The sequence below is a fragment of the Zootoca vivipara genome, chromosome 16, assembly GCF_965207765.1.
Source record: "Zootoca vivipara chromosome 16, rZooViv2.hap1.1, whole genome shotgun sequence".
NCBI lineage: Eukaryota > Metazoa > Chordata > Lepidosauria > Squamata > Lacertidae > Zootoca > Zootoca vivipara.
The window spans coordinates 37,628,566-37,652,133 of record NC_142599.1 but is presented as its reverse complement, the minus strand read 5'-3'; the positions used below and the strand labels follow the sequence as shown (position 1 = coordinate 37,652,133).

At 42.6% G+C, this 23,568-nt stretch overlaps 2 protein-coding genes across 4 annotated transcripts; both read left to right on the top strand.

Moving 5' to 3' along the window:
- Positions 1-313: 313 nt before the first annotated feature.
- ANP32E (acidic nuclear phosphoprotein 32 family member E) lies at positions 314-13,748 on the top strand. 2 transcript variants are annotated; one of them, XM_035098405.3, is made up of 7 exons: positions 314-687; positions 4,042-4,191; positions 5,094-5,216; positions 6,618-6,783; positions 7,437-7,609; positions 9,074-9,128; positions 10,406-13,748. In XM_035098405.3, exons 1-7 carry the CDS (start codon positions 634-636, stop codon positions 10,471-10,473), a joined length of 789 nt encoding a protein of 262 aa, XP_034954296.1. In that variant the 5' UTR covers positions 314-633; the 3' UTR covers positions 10,474-13,748. The 2 variants fall into 2 exon arrangements, with proteins under 2 accessions (XP_034954296.1, XP_034954298.1); XM_035098407.3 differs by lacking the exon at positions 314-687 and adding an exon at positions 2,197-2,311.
- Positions 13,749-15,107: 1,359 nt separating this feature from the next.
- Positions 15,108-20,554, top strand: LOC132591332 (uncharacterized). 2 transcript variants are annotated; one of them, XM_088659877.1, is made up of 6 exons: positions 15,108-15,242; positions 15,649-15,759; positions 16,424-16,443; positions 17,088-17,178; positions 17,922-18,040; positions 19,463-20,554. In XM_088659877.1, the coding sequence occupies exons 2-6, from the start codon at positions 15,693-15,695 to the stop codon at positions 20,354-20,356; spliced, it is 1,191 nt and encodes a 396-aa protein (XP_088516003.1). In that variant the 5' UTR covers positions 15,108-15,242; positions 15,649-15,692; the 3' UTR covers positions 20,357-20,554. The 2 variants fall into 2 exon arrangements, with proteins under 2 accessions (XP_088516003.1, XP_060125567.2); XM_060269584.2 differs by having other exon boundaries at positions 17,919-18,040.
- The last annotated feature ends 3,014 nt before the right edge of the window (positions 20,555-23,568 follow it).

Genomic DNA, 23,568 nt, shown 5'->3' with positions numbered 1-23,568 from the left:
TCGCCGAACCCAGGGACCCCTCCCCGAGCCGCGCGTTGCTTCAAGCGCGCCAAAGGCGCACACAAAAGAAAACACAGCGCGGCGGCATCCGGAGGAGGAGGAATCAGGAAGGCGGGAGGCAAGGTTTCGATGGGCGCCGCGCCCAGCCACTGGCGGCTGCTTTCTCTCCGCTCGCGGCCAATCGGATTGGGGGAGGGGCGCCCCGGCCTCTCCTCCCGCTGAGCCTGGAGAGCGCGCGCGCGCGCAAGGGAGAGTGGCCGGGCGGAGGCGGAGCGTCTGCCAGGGGGCCCCATGCGCCGTGTCATGGAGGCTCAGTGTGCGAGCGGCCATTGAAGGGAAAGGAGCTGCGTGTTTCGCAGGAGGAGGAGGGATCGGGGGTGGGGGGGCTCTGGGCTGGGAGAGGAGCCGCGGCAGCAGCGTTAGCACCTGGGAGTTCCCAACTTTCATTTGCACCGGCTCCTTTTTGTTGATTTAGAGGAGGACGGGTTCCTTCCTTTTTTATACATTTCCACCCCATTTTGGGGGGTCTCTTCCTTTGGGTAGGTTTTTTTTGCGCTCCTCCCTCCACTTTTTTTGTTTTTTTTGGAGAGGGGCTTTTCCCAAGCAGGGCCGGCGCGCAAAGGCGGGAGGGCGATGGAGATGAAGAAGCGCATCAACCTGGAGATGAGGAATCGGGCGCCCGAGAAGGTGAGAACAAACTCCAAAATAAAAATTAAAAAATATCCCTTAACCCTCCCCCCACTCCCACCGCGGAATATCCCAAACGGCTCTTCCTCTCTTCTGCTTAATCCCCTTTCTCTCTTTAAATGGTGGGTTTCCCTCCTCCACGCTGCCTTCTTCGCGAGGCAAAATCTCCATTGCGCTAAAAGTGCGCGATGATGGGCGCATTTGGAGAGCGAACGAGAGGGCGCGTTGGACTCGATCGCGCTTATTTTTTTCGCCATGCCGGACTTCCTCTCCTTCAAGCCCGTTCTGCAAAAGGACAACTTGGGTTAATTTATATCCTTTTGTGGGGGGCTGCGTATCCGATCCAATGCAAAGTCTCCCCAAAGGCGAGGCTTTTTATTTTTAAAATAATGGCATCTGCTTGCTTTCGTGCTGGCGCTGTTCCTTTCCACCCTCCCGGCGCTGTGCCTGGAAACCAGACCCCCATCTCCTCCCGGTTTGTCTCTCTCTGCCCCTCTAAAACGGGGGTTTGCGTGGCGAGCTTAAGTAAATTTGCCAACCGTGATTGAAAGAGGACATGGGGGGTTAACTCTTCCGCTCCTGGCGCCGCCTTCTCCCCATCATGGGCGCAAAAGGAAAAAGAAATAGAAATCTGGGTCATGCTTCGGTGCCATCTCTCCCCGCCCCAAAAGCGGTTAATTAAATATATATGTATGTACGTAACCGCCAAGCTAGAAGAGCGTGAATCTCCCCCCCCCCACAACGCGTAAGAAAAGAAAGTATTTCCGAATTAAAAGTTTTCCTCCCTCGCTTTCTTTGCATTAGTTAACTGCTCTTCCGTCAAATCTAGGTCACGCGTCCCCTTTCGCCGACGGTGGGGAAAAGGATCGGGCTTTGGCTGGGTTGGTGGGTTGTGTCTTTTTTGCAAAACAAAACTAGGGAGGACCCCCTTTGTTCTTTAACACCTCGAGGAAATATTCAGGAGAGCCCTTCTGGGAAACCCCCCCCTTTAAACTTTTTTTAAAAATTATGTTGTTAAAAGGGGCATTTATTTATGCGAGTTTAACTTGGCTGCGTAGATTGCTTGCTTGATAAACAAGTCGCTGGGCTTACGCCGAATCCATCTTAGCCCAACTACGCAGATGCTTTTGGGCTTTCCTGAAAGCCTTGCACAAAAAAGTAATGGGGGAGGATTATTTTTTTTAATGCCACGCGCGCCCTTTTTAAACGAGGCATTTTTGACGCACTAAGAATGAGGCCTCGTCTTTATTTTTAATTATTCGTGTCTTGCCCAACCCTTTCCTTGGGTGCTGTTCTGCCCCTGCTCTCGGAGAGAGCACATGGCTGGCGTCATGTCCCCCCCCCCCGGCTTGCTTCACCGTGCAAGCTCGCTCCCCTAATGGTTCCAGAAGATAAGGCGATTGCGTTGTGGTCGAGTCCCTTTTGCTCCGCTCTGGGGGTGGGTGGGGATGAGACAAAAGCGCCCGCCTTCTTCCCTCCGCCCTCTCTAAAAGCTAGCTAAGGTTCATGGCAGGAGCTCGCAGAGAACAGCCTTGCCAGAGAGGGAGAGAGAGAGAAGCTGGTAACTTCCTCCGCCCCATAATGTCTCTTCCGTGGAAGTGCTGGTGTCAAAAGAGTATTACAGGTAACTGCATGGCCTGGTTTGCTCCAAGCTGACTCCCAGCCACAGAGAAAGCAGCAAAGAGAACAGAATGTGGTGGCTGCCTGAAGCCATAAATGGACCCAAACTGGTTGCAAATATTTCCCCTTTTGTGCCTTCCGGTTCATAATTGATAGGGGCAGTCCTGGGTGTTATAGCTTCCCAAAAGGCTTGGCACAGAAGTCTCAGATGTCCTTTTTGCACCCTGGATATGGGGCTGGGGGGTATAGAGGCTGGGGCTGGGGGAACTCGTTTTTTAGATTTTCTCCCAGCCGCTCACCCACTCAGCTGCTTCCCACAAAATGTGTATGGACTTTCTGAAGGGTTTCGGCTTTTCAGGCTTTTCAGTTTAGAGAAAAGGCAAATAGCAGGCGACATGGTGGAATTGTATAGAATTAGGCATGATGTCGAGGAAGTGGATAGGGAAAAGTTTTTCTCCCTCTCTGATGTGGACATCCTGTGAAGATTCAGGACAGATAAAAGCAAGCACATTTTGTGAACTGCCCTGAGATCTTATGATGAAGGGCTGTACATAAATCTAATAAATAATAAAGTAACAGGGACAAAGTTATACTGCGGAACTCACTCCCACAGGAGGCAGTAATGGCCACCAGCATGGATGGCTTCAATTGAGGATTGGCAAGTTTTTGGAGGAAGATCAGGCTATGGGTGGCTATTAGAGGCGGGGATGCTTCTGGAAGCCGCAGGAGGGGGGAAGAGTGTTGCTTTTGTGCTTGATTCCTGCTCGCGGGTTTAACACAGGCATCCGGTTGGCCATTGTGAGAACAGACTAGATGGGCCACTGGCCTGATCCAGCAGGCTCTTGCGTTCTTTTAAAATACGTCAAATTCAGTTGTTGTGACCAAAGATCACAATTTGCTTTCTGCTGGGGCTGGGGCAGCGGTGGCCTAGCTAAACTTCAGTTATAATTCCACTGCCATGTGTTGTTTCAAAGAGCAGAGTCAACCCCCTTGTGGCCTTTTCCAATTCCCTGCTGCTCAACTCACGACTCTCTGGCTCCAGCAGATGTTCCTGCATTTAGGTCAGGACAAACACTTGCTCTGTCTCGCCCCTTTTGCAGTTGATTGACAGCAGGGAAAGTCTTCCTTCCCTTCCTCCCTGCTCCTTGCAGGTTAAGCCTTGAAGAGCTAACAGCTCCTGTGGCATTTAGTAATGCAAAGCAACCAAACTGCATTGTTTGAGAGTAAAGACAAAAAGTAACCCAGGTGTTGTTTTAAACTCGACTAAATTGTGCATTTCTGGTTTCTTGGAGAGGGGTGGGTGGGAATGAATCAAGCTTGTTCTAAAAATGTTGTTGCCTCTTTTCAGTACGTACATAGTTTGAGTAGCACTCGTTGCATTTACTTTGGCTAAGTTTTATCCTTGAGTGGACCCACTGAAATTAGTGGACATGACTCTTCATGGAGGAGAGGGTTGTTGGTGGCTGCTAGTCATGGTGGCTACGCTTTGCTTCCAGCCAGGCAGAAATGTTTCTGAATACCAAGAGGAGAGAGATCACTCTTTGCTTGGGTCCTGTTTGTGAGTGAGTGGGATGCTGGACTAGGATGTGCCATAGGCCTGATCCAGAAGGCTCTTCTTATGTTCTTAAGTTAGGTTAAAAGTTAGTTGAGCAACACCCATAATATCTGTTTGAATGTGACAGGGAGCATAGGTCTTTCTTCAGCTTGAAGTTGACTTGTGTCCTGTTTTTGTAGGTGGCTGAGCTGGTTCTGGACAATTGCCGATCTAGCAATGGCGAAATCGAAGGTCTGAATGACACATTTAAAGAGCTAGAGTTTCTCAGCATGGCCAACGTGGAGCTGTCATCACTCGCCAAGCTCCCCACTTTGACTAAGCTTCGAAAGGTGAGTATTGACCAGAATGCAAAGATGAGTTAGTTCTGTTTGGCCAGTGGGTTGCAAGAGCATAGGATTAGCTCCCTAAATCCTTGGGTATATTTAGCCCATTCCTGTTGAGCTCAGTTAGCGATACTGCTTGTATAGCAGGAGTGCGGGTCCTGTCGGCTCGTCTATGAATTTAGGTCTCTCCAGGCCTGCTCTTGACACTATCCTAGCCTTCTTCAGCATAGTGCTGCTGGCTGCGGCTGGTGGGAGTTGTGGTCCAGGACATTTTGAGGACACTGTGTTGCTCTCAATTGCATGTCTGTATTTTTGGGTGTTTTTTCTAGGCAATATCATTTTAAACATGTTTGCACATGACTTTATTTTTTATTTATTTCATAAAAATTATATACCGCTTGATAGTGGAAAAAATATTGAAGTGGTTTACAAAAATTATCAATAGAAAAATAACAATAATAGACTAAGAACAGATTAAAACTCGCAGCAAAGGCAACTACCTGATAGCAATGGGCAGAGAGTTCCAAATTTAAAGGGATTAAATTTACATTCATTGTGTTTCTTATATTCGTTCCATTAAAAAACAGCCCTGCGGAGGTGGGTTATGCTGAGGAGGAACACCCTGCCCACTGCAGCAAGCTTCATGGCTGAGCAGAGATTGTTGCAGTTAAGCTTGCAGGGAAATGATTGTAGGTTAGGTGCAAACTTGGATAATGATGCGAGGAAGATTATTAGAACTGCTATTCTTGTCTGGTTCTGAATAAGTCAAAATGCAATCAACTATCCTTAGATAACATCTAAAAAAAGGTTTGTTTAGATTCCTAGAGTTGCATGGTTTTACTAAAATATGGACATGGGAAAAGTTGAAAAACATCTGCCTGATCATACGATACTTTTCTGCACTGTAGCTGGAACTGAGTGATAATCTAATTTCCGGAGGCCTGGAAGTCCTGGCAGAGAGATGTCCGAATCTCACATACCTAAATCTGAGTGGTAATAAAATCAAAGATCTCAGCACCGTGGAAGCCCTTGTAAGTATAAAGCGGTATTTATACAAAGTAGTCCGATTTCATATTTACATAGAAATCAGTGTTGCTGTGCCCACTGGAGCATACTCAAAACTGGCAGCTTTGCATAGGATCGCGGTGTTTTGAAGCCTGGAATAATTTCAGCCCAACATCGCTGGACAGGGTAACTAGATGGCATGATTGCATAATAGGTGTTGGTAAATGTTTCTCTGCTTGTAACCAGGTATATAAAGGCACACATCTCATAAACCGAGTTTAAAGTACAATGCTAAAGGAAGTCGGCATAATTTATACAGTCTAGATGTCTTTAGTGGTTCATATTCTGGACAGATCAGAGTTAAGAAGGGTAGCTGCGACTATTTTGCATGTTGTTGCACAGTTTGCATGGAGTGGTTAAATAAGTTTAGCCTCCATCAAACCGGAGCCTGGAACTTATAACTCCACTTTTGTAGTAGAGCTCTTTTTCCAACAACTGTCTCCCTACATGAGTAAATTAGTAAGAGGAATGTATTGACTTCCTCTCCCTATATAAACCCACCAGCACCCTGCAATCATCCCCTGAGGTCCTTCTTCATGTGCCCCCTCCACGGTGGGTCCAGAGGGTGGCAACATGAGAATGGGCCTTTTCTGCGGTGGCTCCCCATTTGTGGAATGCTCTCCCCAGGAAGGCTCTCCTGGCACCTTTGTTACATACCTTTAGATGCCAGACAAAAACAAAAACATTCCGCTTGTCCCAGACCTTTAGCTAAGTAATCAATCTATGGCCTTTTAAGCTGTGTAGTGGGTTTAATTTTGTTTGTTTATTACAATGGTATGTATTTTTGTGTTTTCATATTGCAAACTGCCCTGTGATCCTCTTACGAAGGGCGGTGTTGAAATTTAATGAATAATGATGATAAATGTTGTAGAAATGTTCCTACAGTCCCCTATCCAGATTCATGACTTAAATATGCAGGGAAGTCTCTATATCTATTATTATCTTCCCTACTGGGTTATGGAAACCACTATTCTGATAAATGTTTTTTATAGGGTAGAGGGCACTGGGGATGAGTTTATAGGTCCAAGGGGGCAGTGGCCAATTTTGGTGGAGTGGGACCACTGTTCTAGCTCAGTGGTAGGGTTACAGTTAGAAAATTCACTGATGTTTGCCTGCTTATGTTTGTAAGTCACGTCAGTTTGTGGAGTTGTGGGGTGTGTGTATATAAAATAAAGCACAATCCAACCTACGCTTGCTTGGAAGTAAGTTAATTAGGGCTTATTCCTAGATTGCAGCCGTAATGTTACAGACTGGACTACCAACATTTGTGCAGAGTTGGCAGGCCTAATAATGAAGCATCTAAAGGTGTTGTTAAAAGGTGTTTTCTGTTGACGTAGAAATCTAAGGTGTTGTTCTGTTCTTCTCAGCAAAATCTTAAGAATTTGAAGAGTCTTGATTTGTTTAACTGTGAGATCACAAACCTGGAGGATTACAGAGAAAGCGTGTTTGACTTGCTCCAGCAAATTACGTATCTAGATGGGTTTGATCAGGAGGATAACGAGGCCCCCGACTCAGAAGATGAAGAGGATGAAGGTAACTCTTTGTAAATGTGTCTTGTTATTATACCCTTTCTAGATTGGATATCAAGTCACAGGCTTGGAGCAAATGGCATGCCAATTTTGTGGTTTAACATTCACTGTTCACACTATACTTTTTATATATGTGCCAAAAAGACTTAAAATGCACCTTGCAGCAAAACATAAATGTCACGTAAAGAATACATTTTGTTGGTTTTTTAAAAAATTGTTTCCTATATATAACATCGTATGAGCCATTAATATATTCTGTTTTGTTTCTAGAATCACTGTTCTAATGTCTGGAAAAGAGCTAACATTTGATTGGATGTTGAACTGATCTATACATTCCCAAAAAATTGTATGTGTTATAGTCCTCCTGGGAATGCAGGTGGAGAATCACATTTTGAAATGCCCCCCCCCCCAAAAAAACCCTACACACATTGGGATAAAGGCAAAAAACGAAAATCCTCCTTAACATGATAGCACAGGTGGGGACGTTCTTGAGCACCCAAGCCTGCAAACTGCTGCAATGCATTCAGAAGTAATGTCCCAGGAGGACTGTACCATGTGCTTGTTTTTTTGAGACTGTTGAGTTTGAACCTGTAAATTCTGTGTCAGAAGTTGGAAGCGCATGCCATGTGCATCTCATTAGCGTTACCTTTCCTTCAGATGGGGATGAAGATGAGGATGAAGAAGATGAGGACAAAGCTGGTCCCCCAGGAGAATATGAAGAGAATGATGAGGAAGACGACGATGGCTCAGACTTGGGGGAGGGTGAAGGTGAAGATGAGGAGGATGAGGAAGAAGTGGGCCTCTCGTACTTAATGAAAGAAGAGATTCAGGTAAATTTTATGTTCTTCCTCCCAAGTTCCAAAACATTTAACCTTGATAATGGTGCATGCTGTGCAGAAAAGAGTATATTTTGTCCATGCCATGCTCCCATGGAGAGCACAGAAATGATGAAAATTGTATAAATGTGATGGCATATATATTGTTGAAGCAAAAGCTGTGGTTTGAGATCTTGGACTCCAACCTATTTTGCAAGAGAATGCTGGTAGATGTGCTGATGGGACTGTTCAGAATAAAGCAACCAAGCCGCAAATGACAGAAGACTAAAAGTAATGTTACTAGGATTAGATCAAGGAACCTTAGGAAACAGGTAAATATTCATCAGAGGAAGATGGGAATAAGTGCACAATCCCATTTAAGATGATGATTCTCCTTTGAAGCATGATTGAGAAATTATCATTATAGAACTCGGGGACTGTTATTTTGCATTAAAAATGGACCCAAATCTGAAGTACTTTATAGATCCCGACAAAACCAGTGTTTTCTTTGGGGGCTCACCTCCACAAATGGTGCAGATGTGTGAAGGGAATATGAATCCTAGTGGGAAATGAAATGGCTGAGGACAAGTTAGTGAGAAGTCCCAAGAGTACAAATTGAGAACAAGATAAGCAAATGAGCAGTGAAATAGGAAGACAAGATACTTGGTTCTGGCTATATGTTGCTGAGGTGCATGTTAAGGTAGGTCGAAGACACTGGCTATAGTCTCCCTGCACACCGGAGAAATCCTGCAATTCAGTAGCAAACAGTTTGTCCATTGCATATTATTTTTGTAATTGGCTTCTCTAAATTGTAATTAGCCGGCTGGATAAGGCCAATGGCCCATCTATTCTTTTGTTGTGAAGACAGATGCAAAGAATTCATTCAGCTTCTACACAGATTCCTTGTCCTCCTTTGACACTCCCTTGTCAGCCAAGGGTCCAACTACCTCCCCAGAGGGTTTCCTGCTACTAATATATTTAAAAAACTTATTATTGGTAGTTCTAATGTTTTTAGCAATGTTTTCCCCCCTTTTTTATCATCCCTTACTGTCTGCTTGCACTTTTATTATTATTATTATTTGGCCAAAGTTTGTGTTTCTTTTTGTTCTCTTCATTTGGACAAGACTTTGGTTTCTTGAAGGAAGCCTTCTTGCCTCTAATAGCTTCTTTGCTTGATGCTGGTGTCTTCTTGGCCCTTGTGGTACCTTTCCTGATCTGTGATACACACCTCAGCTGAGTTTCTAAAATGTGTTCTTAAACAACTCCCAAGCGTTTTGGAATGAGTTGACCCTCTTGACTTAGCCTTTTTTTTACTTTTGCCTTAGTTGAGCACGGAGAAATTTGGCTTTGCTTTTTATAGAATGCAACAGTCTGGGAATGCCATGTCTTGCAGCCTTATTAGAATGCGATTAGGAGTATTGGTTTCACTTTGTAAATCATACTGAACTTCTGAGACCATCAACTTGTTTCCCTCTTAAGGATGAAGAAGATGATGATGATTACGTAGAGGAGAAGGAGAATGAAGAAGAAGAAGGTAAGTTTCATATTCAACTGCATGTGAATAAAGTTGCATTTAAATTCTTAAAACGTCTGAAACTTCCTAATTTGGATCCAAAAGCTTCCTTTCCTCAGGCTTGAAGGAGCTGGCTTCCATTGGAGGAAGGGGACATCTGAACCCAACATAAGTTGAATTTATACTTGGTTGATGTAAATCAGCCTGTGGTCCTTCAGAAGTTGTGAGGTTGCAACTCCCATCATCATCATCCCAGGCTATGCTAGCTGATGGGAGCTGAGAACATCTGAAGGACCCATAGGTTAGCCATCTCTGCCTTAAATAGCTGATAATTTTTTTGCAACCTATACTTAGGTTTTATAAAGTTGCTACAGCTGGACTATTTTTTTTCTAAGAAGTTGTAAGTTGGTGCAATCAAATGGAAGTGTTAAATTAGTGTTTTCATTGCTGTAGCATACAGCTTTCATTCTATAATTTGTCCACAACAGAAGGGGATTTCTGGGAGAGATTTTTCTGTGGTCCGCTAGAAATAATAATAATAATAATAATAATAATAATAATTTATTATTTATACCCCGCCCATCTGGCCGGGTTCCCCCAGCCACTCTGGGCGGCTTCCAAAAAGAAACAGAAATTCTAAAATACAGAAATCCATCCTCCTTTTGTTACTGAAGTGCAAAAGACAAGCTGAAGTAGACCTCAATACATGACCCATTAGCCACATAAGACATTGCCCTGAAGACTTCATAGATTCTCCCATTGTCTTTCCAGGTAATGCTGGAAAAACAGGAATTGTGGGGTTGTTTGGTACCTTACAGGTCACCATACAGCCGATGTCTCGCTTTTGAGGTTGTTTAGTTTTGTCTTGGGATGTATCTACACTATAAAGCAAAGCACCCAGGTTAGCAGCTCACAAAATTTGGGTAATTAATTTGAGTGTGGGTCTCCAGTGGAGAATTCTCAGCAGCCCTTAACCTCTGTTCCCTGGGCTTCTTTGGGGGAAAACTAACAATACCATAACTGATTCATTGCCTTTATGAAAACATTTGATCTGTATTTTATTTTTTTACTGAAAATAGAAAGAGGTAATATGCCCATCGTTCTGATACATTGAACAGTTGTTGGCTCAGACCACACATAATTTCTTCTTTCTGTTTAGCCAATTTCATGTCAAGATATTTGTTTTGTGTTTGATAAACTAGGTGTAAGTGCCCAGAAGAGGTAGAAATAAGGCAGTGTGTGTGTGACATGCTGCTGTACACTTAACATAAGTGAACATGCTCCTTTTCCTTTTGCAGCCGAAGGCGTCAGAGGGGAGAAGAGAAAACGTGCAGCAGAAGATGAGGGAGACGATGACGACGATTAAGTTGTAGGAAAAAAAATAGGACCAGATGCATTTTTTTGTTGCAGGATACGCAATAGCGATATGCAGACTTGTATGTCTCCATGTATCCTAGGTATCCCTACAGAAGATATTAATGTGTTAACTTTTTATAGGAAGTGTGTTTTTACTATTTTTGCCCTTTTTATCATTCCAACTAAGACATAATAGCCCACTCTGGATCATGTGCAGAGAGAACACTGTTCCATCCCCTTTTAATCACTGAACCAGTTGTCTCCCCCCACCAGCCCCCACCTCCCCAGAAACATTTTTCTCCAAATTCCCCCCCCCCCTATTTTTATGTGAGCATGCTGTTAGTTCTAGTAACAGTTAAAGCAAAACATTTAACTAATTTAATCCAGACTTTTAAAGATGGTTCATTGAAGTAAGAGACATTGCAGTGTGATAATCCAGCTTTTCCTTAGAGAGGCTTATATATGAGGTGAACCGAAGGCTGTATGAAGTCAAGAATTTGGATAATAACAATTGGCTTATTTTAAAAGGGCACCTGAAGAATGTACAAACAGGTGAAGTCTTTGCGCTTCTGCTTTCTCATACACTTTATACACACACACTTTTTGCATTTTTTAAAAAAATATTCTATGTAACTATGGAAAGCATGGGATCAGCTCTCTTGAGTCTAACTTTTTCCATAAGAATGTAAGAAGAGACCTACTGAATCAGGCCCAAGGCCCATCCTATTCTCGCTGTTGAGAAAAGAGTCCCACAGGAGGCAGTGATGGCCACCAACTTGCATAGCTTTCGAAGACAAATTCACAGAAGATATAAAGCTATGTCCTACCTCCACTGTTGGAGACAGAATGCCTCTGTATGCCAGCTGTTGGGAATCGCAAATGGGGAGGATGCTGTTGTGCTTGTGGGCTTCCTGTAGGCCTTTGGTCCTCCACAGAACTAGACCTGGCTTTGGCCCGATTGAGCAGAGCTCTTTGGAAAAGGCGAGACCCAAAACACTTAAGAGAGAAAACAAAACCAACATTTTACTCACAACCACACCAATAACCTGGAAATGCTTACTTAAAAGTTCTTTCTAGTTTGCCATTTCTGATCATTATATTCCTCTAGATGGAAACAGGATTCATATTTCTGATGCAAATTCTAGACGCCTCCCCCACCCCTTTGTTTTTAAACCCTGAAGCTTTTCAGGCTTTCATTAAATATATATATATATAGGAGAGGCACATTTTTTTTATATGCCACCTTTCAGTTGGCAGGTAGACTAAGCCACATGGCGAGGCCTAGAGCACAGCATTTGGGGTGGGGAAGGTGGGCAAGCAGCTTACTTCTGGGAAAGGATCATTGAAATGCCTTGCTGTTTCCCTGCCCTCGGTGAAGCTAGCAGTGAGGTTGGCTGTTGTCAAAAGGTGTCCTGAAAAGGGCTGTGGAGAGTGGTGGACCAACCTTGCAATTGTCTAGTTACAGGTATGCTAACCTTAAGCTCATGATGGGGAGAAGTGCAGGTCATGCTGTGGGGAAACATTTGGGCAAGAATCCTTCAGAAATTTGTTCACCGCACCCTGTCAGCAAAGGAAAGACAACGAGCCTTGTGCTGGCAACAAAACTGGTTTTTATGGATCTTCTTTGCAGATTGCGTTTTAACAACAAAAAACAGCAAACGGCATACTGGACTCTTGAGAACTCCTGCAGTTCTTACCTAACGATAGACTAACTTGGATTGTTAAATATTTTACCCAAATAGTAACACACAGCTGTATTCCAGAGATACTATTTTTTTATTATCTGTCCTGCTTAGGAGAAGCTGTCGCTAATGTGGGTTTAGATAAAAAGGGGTATTTTTACATAGATGGATGGGAGTTGCCCCCCCCCTTACTACAGTTGCTTGTGAATATAAATAGCACATTAGACACACGTTCTGGAATGTTTAGTATGTGACATTGGACTCTTTTAAGTTCTGGTGACACTGCATTTGAGAAGCTCTGCAAAACAGTATTTCTCTCTCTCCCCCGCCCCCCGGAAATATTCACAGCTAACTCTAAAGAGGCATTTGAACAGAAGGAAATGCAAAAAGGCATTTTAATAGACAAACTTGGATTTTAAAAAAAATGACTTGGCTGAAAGGACTTGGTAAAGCTTTATTCCAATCCTGTTACATTTGTGTATGAATGAATCTTAGAAACTTTTAAAAAGCGTATACTGTTGTCCTGCTGGTTCTGTGTTTAAAAGCAGTTACTTTGTATTAATTCAGATCCCCCCTCACCTTTCCATATACCCTTTTGTTTTTAATTTAGTTAGGCTCGGAAAATAATAAAACCCTTCCATTACAAAGAGAGTATTTAAATGTTGGGTCTGGCTTGTACTAATTCATTGCACATGTAAGGTTTTCTGGCTATAGTACTATCTGAGCTGTGATTGACACCACAGAACTACTGAGCAGCCATCTTAACCCAATTCATCTCAATGGGGCTAGATTTCCTTATGCAGGAAATCTGCCTTCTGCTCCAGTTTCATATTTTAAAATTAGTTGTTGAGGGATCTCTCAAGTGTGCATCAAACTCCTGCACTGGTTCAAAAACATGAATGGCCGAATCAGTGATTTTTAGAAGATTTCTCCCCCTAAGTTACCTTCAATGACTACTACTAGTCTGTATTTGACCATTTAAAAGGCTGAAAGGGGGTTTTGTGTGTTATTATTATTATTATTATTTTACAAAGGAGTAAAATGAAACCAAGCGCACCAGCATGGTTATACATAGTATGTATTTCAATAGTTTTACAGCTTCTCTAAGGATCTTTTATGTAGTAAACGTAACAACCAGCTAACTACATTGCCACAGTTTTGAGTTGTCAGCTTTAGTGTGTGAGCAAAATGGAACTTTTTCTTCTTTTTAAAACGGGTGGGGGGTGAGTATTACAGAGCCTCTGGATAACTTTTTTTTTTTTGCTTGGTGGGTTCTTTAATGAAAATACGTAAGGGTGGGTTTTATATTTTGTAGCAATTTTGTCCTATTTGGATGCTCTTTATATGGCAGTATGTATATAGTGTGTTTGTTTCCTTTTCAAATTTTAAAGAGGGGCGGAAAAGACACAAACTTGGAGGTAATTGGTTTTTGTGCAACTGTGTTTTGGGAGGGGAAAAAAAAGCCATGACAGTGTTAAATAAAACGAATACCTACAGCACACTTCTGACGGATTTTAGTTGTGACAGAATGTGAGTGTTCCTCCTGCCCTGCCCCCACCCCCGTGTGATGTAAATTTTAAATTAAAGATTTTCAATCTGAAAATGTGAGGATTTGTTATTGGGGGGGGGTAGTCTGGACTTCTTGGAAGTAAAATTATTATTTTGAAAACTTGGGAGGGGTCGTGACTCAATCCTTATTTGAAAACTTTCCTATACACCCCAGAGGACCCAGATCCGTTGGGGTTTACCATAGTTACTTAGCTTGCAAACCCCTATAAAAGGGGTGTCTCTTATTGCCTGAGAACATGGAATATGCTGCTAGTTCGTGCAGGCAATCCTAGATGAACACAGTGCAAGGCAGATTCCTATAAATTTGAAGGCCTGCAATCCCACCACCACTTTGGCTAGTTTGCCCTGTTGCCAACCTGCTATTGTAGTAGTCAAGATTCCTTATATTTAGCCAAAATCTACCCTCTCATATCCTAAGCCCACTTGATCTTGCCCTCTTCTGAATGTGGTGAGCACAGTTCTGGTCTTTGAAGAGCTCGATCTTACTTCCCTTCAGTCCAATACATAGCCCAGTTCCTTCAACTTTTCCTCACAGGGCTGGCTTTCCATACCCTTGAACCAGCAGCCCTAATTTGTCTATATCCTCAGAAATGGCCACTAGGAAATATAGAAATATAAAGGGTGTGGTTATGTACTGAGAAGGCACGAGAAGATTATAGAAGACACGTGCACGGATCACAGAAAAAGGCAGTCTACAAGAAAAAAAATGAGCGTGTAGCTTGTCTCCTGTCAAGATACCTGAGGTTTGCAGATCACTTCATCTTGGCCAGTGTGGGTCATTATTTTGCGGTGGCAAATACCCTAGTTTGAAATCATTGTCTGCTGTCCTATTCATACACAACGTGTTTCTTTTGACTGTAGTGAAAAGAACTACTGGGAGAGATCCCCCCCCCAAGATATTTCCTTCTGCAGAGGAAATATTTGGGGTCATTAAGAGTCAAGATGGCTTGCGAACTAGGGCTGTTGAAACCACTCCCAGATTTAGTCAACTATTACTACACTGCAAAGTTGTCTGCCATCCAAGCACAACCAACCTGGCATGGAAAAAGAATGGATTGCAATCTATTTTTGTAATACTGTTGTATTGAAAAACATGTAATGCAAGAGAACTGCCTACAAAACGAAGAGCAGTTTCATTTCCCCCACTGATTTCTATGGGCAGCCTCCACTTCCGCCCTGGGAATGGGGCATTTCAAAATGGCAGCGGGAAACCGGAAGCTCCGTGGCTAAGACTCCCGCAGAGAAGGCGGGAAGAAGACGGCAGCGGCGACGATCGACAGAACATACTGTAAACACAAACTTCGCTTCTCGCTCGGGGTTTCCCTTGGAGCAACCGCAGGGGTCACGCGTCGCCGGGGACTGGCTAGCGCTTGTCGCAGTCTCCCTTTCCCTCCCGCCCCCTGTCCAATCAGAGCCTCGAGCGGCGCAGCTGCCGTTGGCGGGGGAGGAAAGAGGCGTTGGAGGCTTTGAAGTGGCGCGCGAGGGAGATCTAGCTTTTCCCGCGCATTTCCAACCGTCGTTACCTCAGGTGTGCTCGCGTTTTGTGGGTTTTTTTTTTACCTCAGAATTGTCCCCTCACCTGCCCAGCCTCTTGAAGCAATTGTGGTTGGGTATTGGACACTTCTTTGAACAAACAAAGCATCGCCTATTTATTACCACTGCGGTCCCCCCTCCCCCCCCCCAAGTACTGCTTACATGAAAATGAGCTTTTTAGCCCAGACTTTCAAGCAGGCAAAACCATTGAATAGGCGAGCCTTCCACCCTGACTGAAAATGCGGTAACTCCCTTTTTGATTGGGGCTTAAAACTAATCCTTACACGTTTCATTTTTTGCTTTTTTAAAAATAGATCAATGGAAGGAAATACACATTTCTAAGGAATTTGGATCCCTCATTACAATTTTAACCTTTCATCTTTTCCCCTTGCCTTTTAAAGGTTCCTGCTCTCTCTCATTCTTCTCACCTACTGTTTTGAGGATTATGGCCACTAGGGAGACATTCGTCTTTGTCTTTTTTATGTTAATTTCTCATTTTTACCCCATTTCAGGTAAGGTTTTGCGCAGGCAAGTACAGTATCTTTAACCGAGGTAGAAATAGTTCAAGGGGAATGAATAACCTGAAAAGTAGTCCAACCACAAGTGTTGCCAAGTGATGCAATTTAGTTATGAGTCACGCAGCTGTGAATAAATCGCTGTTTCTCATTGTGAGAGAGAAAATAATGTGTGCAGGTCGACTAACCAGCCAAAACACCCATTATTTCAATGAGGCACACAAAAAAACCACATTCTCAATATATTGAAATTAAGCTTGGAACCCTAAACGTGTTTGTGACTGAGTTAAGTTCCATTGACATTCTGAGTTATATACATCAGATTGATCTGCAATTCGTGCTTCACTTTGGCTCATACCCCTAATTTACAAAAATAAAATAAAATTTGAGAGCGCAGAATGAAAAAAGCAAGATATATTAAAAGATTTGAAGACATGTAAAATGGCACCTTCTCAGAGCAACTGTTTTAAGTTGGTATACCTGTAATAAAATAAAAATGTCAACTGTTCAGCTGTCAGCTATTTCCTGTGAACTCTTCTTAAAAGGATGATGATTCTGCTTTGATTCTTAAATCGATTCTATATGAAGAAGTGTGTAAAGTCATCTCTCTTGCCATTGCCTTGTTAATTCGTGCAACTCTCCCCATTTTTCCTTTCCTTAGGTAACTCAGTAAGATATCAGGTAAAAAAAAACCTCTTTCCTGTTCCTAGAAAGCAACAAGTTAAAGCAGTTGTTTATTTTATGTGAGCGGGGGGTGAGATTGCAGAAATAAAAATTAGTTAATTGGCTTTATGGATGGCATTTCTCTATGGTTATCAGCTGCTTTGAACTGTTAGGAAAGCGGAGAATGCATCTGTGAAAATCATTTCCAGCAAATTAAACAGCTACAAGAGGTTTTAACACTCCTATTCCAATTGTTTGGAGCAGTGCCTCTGATGCCTGAGATCACATCTTTTACGAGATACTGGCCCAGCAACAAGCATTATGACCTTGCATTGATGTACCTATTGGTTCATTCTGTCCTACATGTTATCACCCCACCAACCTTACAACTGGACTGTAAGTAAATATGTCCATGTTGAAATTTGCCAAGACATCATGGTGACCTGATGTTTTAAGTTATTATGAAGTCACTTATGATTAAAAAAAAAGTTGTGAATTTTGTTTTGTATCAGCCTTGGTCAGTAAAGTACACAGATCTCTGAACTTAAGAAAGCATTTAGCATTTATGAGCCAGCAAACATATAGTGTCAAAAGTTTTTAGTAATGTGAACACAGTATTTTACAAGTCCCTTTTATTGTGGTGCTTTGTTTGCTTGTTTAAGGCTAGAGTTAAACAAATGGATAAGTTTACCAGCGAATCCATGAAGGCACAAGAAGCTCAACCTGATATTATCATCATCCAAAAGGAATCAGGTATGGAATGTTTATCACCACCACATATGTGCTTATACATTTTGGGTCAGCGTTTCCCAGATAACAGTAATATGCTGAATATATGTGTGTAGACTTCCAACTATATATTTATGCTGGATGTGGCCGAAAACATAACACACGTGAACAAGGTATTTGTTAGAAGCCTTGGGGATTTTTAAAAGGAACTTGCTAGTCCCTATGGTAATTGAGACATTGCTGAACCTAACATTGCAGAACCAGTGTCTTCACTACTACTTCCCAAATGGTCATGTGGCCAGCATGACAAAGCTGCTTCTGGCGAACCAGAGCAGCACACGGAAACACCGTTTACCTTCCCGCTGTAGCGGTACCTATTTATCTACTTGCCCTTTGATGTGCTTTTGAACTGCTGGGTTGGCAGGAGCTGGGGATTCGAACTGCCGACCTTCTGATCGGCAAGCCCTAGGCTCAGTGGTTTAACCCACAGCGCCACTCGCGTCTATTGTATATTGTATTACAAAGCAATAAAAATACAATTAAAAAGCATAAAGCACTGAGCAAAGCACATTACATTTACTACAACAGGCAGAAAAATCATTAAGTGGTCCACCAGGACCCTTAGCAATTTTCAGGTACTCCATGGAGAAAAGAGTTTGGGAACCACTGCTTTAAGCCATTGCTCTCATTCAGTTGCTTTTAAAGTAGGATTCAGAGTAATGTGTCCTTAGAAACAGGCTTTTGTTCATATTAATTTCTTTCAGTAGAGGCACCCTTCGGATCATATATCCCCCAGGCTCTTCAAGAATCAAATGAAGTGGTGTCAAAAATTCTTAGTGATTTGCAGCCCAGCAAACCAGTGCTTTGGAAGCAGTTAACATGGCAGGTAAATCATGATATAAAGAGCTTGTTCACATTGGAGCTTACTGCGTATTTATAGCTGTTTTGTGTTCTCAATTAATTTGTATAGTACACATGATGTTACCCTCAAACACCAGTCACGTTGCTGTCTCCTGTAATTTCAAGTTTACCCAATTCAGAGATAATACAATAAACTGCGGGAAATTGGGCTTTAAACTACGGTACTCCACTTGGGGTGGCAGACAGTTTTGGTGGGTGAGTGGGTCGGTCACATTCTGCTACACCCGTTTCAACATCTGTGACTTCCTCGGTTCTTTTGTTTCTTTTCTGGCCATGCTAGTCACCATTTGTGGTGTGCTTCTGGATAGAGAAGCATGGCCTTGCAACACACACACACACACACACACACACACACCTTTTGATCCTTCAGATTTGAACAAAACAAAAAAACTGCAGAAATGTGTGTTTTGTTTTTAAATTGTATGCCACTATCTGTGAATATGCCCTGTTAGTAGTTAATCTCAGCTGCCAAGTATCCTGTTTTTTTGCGGGAAACCCCCAATTTTAATCCGTTTCCTGCTGTTCTCCCAAATGGAGAAAACTCCCAGAAATCCCCCGGATTTCCTACCTGCCAGGGAGCCTCCATTTTGGGTGCTGCTCTGCCCATGTGTGGGCACCGGAAATAGGGCAGAGCGGCACCGGAAATCGCTTCTACGCATGCCCGGCGGTCATCTTGGTGGTGGCCGCATGGCGGCGGCCGTCACCGACATGGCTGCCACCATGCGGCCACCACCAAGATGGCCATCGGGCATGTGTAGAAGTGACTTCTGGTGCCACTCTGCCCTATTTCTGGTGCCCACACATGGGCAGAGCGGCCCCGGAAGTTGCTTCTATGCAACTTCCGGTGCTGCGCTGCTGCTGATCCCGCATTTTTCAGCGGGAGACTTGGCGGGTATGGTAATTAATTGGCATAAGAGAATTGACAAATTAGAAGGCAATAAAAAAAAACACAAAAGGGATGCCTGCTGATGTGAACTTCTCCAGTCTAATTCAAACTGGTGTGGACTCCAGTCTAATAAAAATACAGGGATGAACAGCAAAATAATAATCGTGGGCAGGCCAAAAATGAGGGGAAATGATCACATACAGAACTGGGATTGATTGGGCTCTCTTTTATATACCATTTCCCCCTGTTGAGCTCCAAGCTCTGCCCCTATGTGAGAAGGAGTTCTAGAGACCCTAGAGCCTGACTGAGGCTTTATCTCATATTTTCCCACAGGGATAAATAGGAGACAAGGGTTTCATTTTCTATCTTTCCAGTGATCTAACAAGCATAGTGGCCTATGAGGTGCAGAGTATGTGTCTGAGATATTTCTAATTCTAATACAATCTTTCAAACTTAAGCATTTATGGATGTTATACTCAAGTCATGGTTGGCATTTTGCAGAGGAAGAAACATTGGACACATAACAAAAGGGAAAGAAAACCTTCCAATAAAAGAAGGGAAAGGAAACCTTCCAATAAAAGAAGGGGAAGATTTAGAAAGCATTTGGAAAGAAGTACAAAACCAAGGTTTGCAGACAGACAGGACTGGATTCCCAGAAGGTTTAAAAGGCAAGAATGTAGGATCAGAAACACACAGAACAGTGAAGACAAAATACAGAAAGCCATAGAACAGAAAGAAATCCTTAGATGTGTAAGAAGTACCTATTTTGGTGAGAAGGAATCTAAATCACAGGCAACACATTCCAATGATCGTAAAAGAAGAAAAGCCAATGAAGTCATCACTTACAATGTCAAGGAAGGACAACTCTTAGGACTAAAGGGAAGAGGAACAAGAAGAAGAAGATCAACATACCCAGGAAAGCCAAACTTTGTTTCTTCAAAACCCTTTGATAGCTATACTTCCTACAGTTTGTCTTCTTATTTTACCCCTACTAGCTCCCAGAGTACATTACCAAGAAGAATGAAGAGAAACGTTTCCAGTTTTCATAAAAAAGAAGGTAGTTTTGAGGATACATTTTTGATCAACACAAAGGAACAGAAAATAAGAGAGAGAGAAATGGAAGCATTTCCAAAGAAAAGAGCAGCCAGAGAAACACAGCCGGTCAAAAATGTAAGTCTTAAACTGAAAACCTTAAAATCTCAAGAGAAATTATCTAACATGGTAGACCGTCTGTCAGACCCATCCAATAACATGTCAAAAGATGAAAAACTCACCTACATGCATGAACTCCTAGATGAATTAAAGTTATTCATTAAGCTGTTGGAGCAGCAAATACTACTACAGTCACTAAATAACTTTGTTTATTCAACCACAGTTTCTGGCTCGCAAAAATAGAGAGCTCTAATATTGCCGAATTTAAAAACGTTGCTATTTTGTTACATAAAAATCCTGATAATACGTTTAGTAATTTTATTTTGGCTAAATCAGTCTTTAAATCATAATGTTGGTTTATAGCTTGTATAAGAAAAAGGTTTTGGATAAACGACTGAAAAAATATTACAATAATTCCTAATAAATGACTACTCTGGAAAATGCTCCTTGTAAGAAAAATGCACCATGACAGTAGTCATAGGAGACGGAATCATAAATTGGTAGATTTGTAGAGTTGGAAGATATCCCAGGGGTCATCTAGTCCAAACCTCTGCAATGCAGGAATCTCAACTAGATCATCCATGACAGATGGCCATCCAACCTCTGCTTAAAAACCTCCAAGGAGTCCACAACCTCCTGAGGGATACAGTTCCACTGTCAAACAGCTCTTACCCAGAAAGTTCTCCCTGATGTTTAATTGGAATCTCCTTTATGTAACTTGAAGCCATTACGTACTTTGGGTCCTACTCTCCAAAGTGGGAGAAAACAAGCTTACTCCATCTTCAATATGACAGCTCTTTAGATATATGAAGATGGCTATCATATCTCCTTTCAGTCTCCTCTTTTCCAGGCTAAACATACCCAGCTCCTTCAACCATTCCTCATAAGGCTTAGTTTACAGACCCTTGATCATCTTGCTCACCCTCCTCTGCACACATTCGAGCTTGTCAACATCCTTCTTAAATTGTACTATTCCTTCCCTTGATCAGGACACTAGATTTTTATTAATGCAACCCAGAATTGCATTACCCTTTTTTTGCTTCTTTATCACACTGTTGAATCATGTTCAGCTTGTAGTTTACTAAGATCCCAAGATCCTTTTCACATGTACTACTGGCAAGTTAGGTGTCCCCCCCCACCTTTTATTTGTGCAGCTGGAATCATCAACCACTCTAACATTCCTGACTTCAAATGCATCAAATCACCTGGAACTCAGAGATACAATAAGAAGCTGGGTGGGTGTAATCACCATTAATATGAAACAAGGCAAAATCCTGTAAGTCTCATTCCAGCTAGGCCAATTTCAGTTTCAGAGAAAAGTTTTTTTTAAAGGCTCTTATCCTTAAATATGCTTTCATAATTTCATACAGTACTTTTAAAAGTACTGCCTTTACATCTTATGGTGTCAACTATGGTTTGGGTTTTTTGGGGGGGGGCACACTTGTGTTCTTTATGAAACAAGTTTGGGGGAGGAAAATGAGCCTTCACCTTGAATGACGAAAGAATAATTCCTCTTTAGTACTTTGCATGTTAAACTCTTCAAAGTGCTTGAGGAGAAGAAATTGCATGTCTCTGATCTGCAGAACCCACTTTGACCCCTGAAGTGTTACTATAAAATATTAAGTAAGAGATGATAAACATCTGAACATGTATTCAAAGTCCTTTATCATCTGTATATATTTCTTTAGCCACAGCTATTTACATTATGAACTTCTTCATGGCAAACCCTTTTTAGAAATCTAATATATTTTGAGGATAAATAAGTGGTTATAAAACAAGCAGTAGGGGGCAGTAAAAGCACAGAAGTTACAGCACTGGTGAGTGTTTGAGATACGTTTCAGAAGGCAGGTGGTCCAAATAGTGACCAGTTTTTATCGAAAGTGCATCTTAACAGATAGTAGCAGTTGTGGAAAAAGGCAGTAGAGTGTTCCCAGTGAAACTATTTTAATTAATGTCAAGGGCGGGCTCAAAGAGTAATGAAAGCAAATTCCCAACTGTCTCTGTCAGTAATGATATCTGAGGCTCAAAAGCCAAATGGCGGTCGGTTTCCACAGGATGCATTTCAGTTAGATAGTTATACTACCATATGCCTTGCCCTACGTGACGTTCTTTTGTCCCTGGTTTTTTGCCTGATACGGACACCTTGTTAAAATATTATTAATGTGCTTCGCTAGCACTGCCATGCTTCCTGTTTTCAGCTTCCTCTCCAGGGAAGTTCAAACAGTACTGAGGGCTCAGGGCCGGGGGAGCCTTGATCCCATTACTTTTTATGATGCCTCCTGAGCTACTGTTTTAAAAGACAGCATGATATAGTTGAAATGGTAGGGGGCAGAAAGCCCAAGGTAAAGCTTGTGGATTCTTCCTCTCCCCATAATGAACACAATATGTATTGGTCAGTGAAAAGCCTTCAGCAAGAAAGAGACTTGGGAAGGGATCTTTGGTATGAAAACCATGACGTCATAAGGATGTTCCTATTTCCATATGCGGAACATTAGGTTTTGCATTTACAATACTAGCATGCTTAACCTAATTCTTCTAGAATTCAATTTTTATAAAAATAAAAGCCGGGTGAGAAGCGCTCTCCTCAGCTGCTCACCCAGTTCTGTGACCGCTTAAAGGTAAAGGACCCCTGACAGTTAAGTCCAATCACAGACGACTCTGGGGCTACGGCGCTCATCTCGCTTTACAGGCCGAGGGAGCCAGTGTTTGTCCACAGACAGTTTTTCCGGGTCTTGTGGCCAGCATGACTAAGCTGCTTCTGGCGCAATGGAACACCGAAACCAGAGCAGCGCATGGAAATGCCGTTTACCTTCCCGCCGGAGTGGTACCTATTTATCTACTTGCACTTTTTGGCGTGCTTTCGAACTGCTGGGCCTGGGCAATGGGAGTTCACCCCATCACGGGGATTCAAACCGCTGACCTTCTGATTGGCAAGCCCAATAGGCTCAGCGCCACCCGTGTCCCTTGCAACATCGCTTAAAAGGTAAAGGTATTACGTTGCCCTAAATCTGCCTCTGGCACTCGGTTAGCAAAGGCTTATGAGGGAGTCCATAAATTTTTCTAAATGTGTTTCTTGAATTCAGGAAAATGACACAACATGTCAAAGAATGGGTTTCTCTTCCAACCGTGTCAAAAACCCCTCCATGCCACTGAGCGAGACAATACACCTATTGGCCTCCACAAATCAGCCCATACAAGTGCCACAAAGATTTAAGTGTAAAGCCATAAGCATTTATGGAGCAACAGCGCAAGATTCACTAATCAACACTGGCCAAACCGCAAGCCACAAGTTCATCACCCCTGCCCTATTGTCTTTCCCTTGGCACAATAAATCAACAAAAGTTCGTAGGTGCTGACTAGATGGTGTGCTAGTATTCAGGCTTTCAGTCAAAGAGGAAAGAGTTAGGAGCTTACAGTCTATATACCTCCTTAAGGAGACCAGCTTCAGAAGGTCA

Coding starts and splice junctions, on each gene's coding strand:
- ANP32E (XM_035098405.3), top strand. CDS start 634: ATGGAGATGAAGAAGCGCATCAACCTGGAGATGAGGAATCGGGCGCCC. Junction 5,217..6,617: donor TCAGCACCGTGGAAGCCCTT/GTAAGTATAAAG, acceptor TGTTCTTCTCAG/CAAAATCTTAAGAATTTGAA. Junction 6,784..7,436: donor AGAAGATGAAGAGGATGAAG/GTAACTCTTTGT, acceptor CCTTTCCTTCAG/ATGGGGATGAAGATGAGGAT.
- LOC132591332 (XM_060269584.2), top strand. CDS start 15,693: ATGGCCACTAGGGAGACATTCGTCTTTGTCTTTTTTATGTTAATTTCT. Junction 17,179..17,918: donor CATCATCCAAAAGGAATCAG/GTATGGAATGTT, acceptor AATTTCTTTCAG/TAGAGGCACCCTTCGGATCA. Junction 18,041..19,462: donor GGAAGCAGTTAACATGGCAG/GTAAATCATGAT, acceptor GGCATTTTGCAG/AGGAAGAAACATTGGACACA.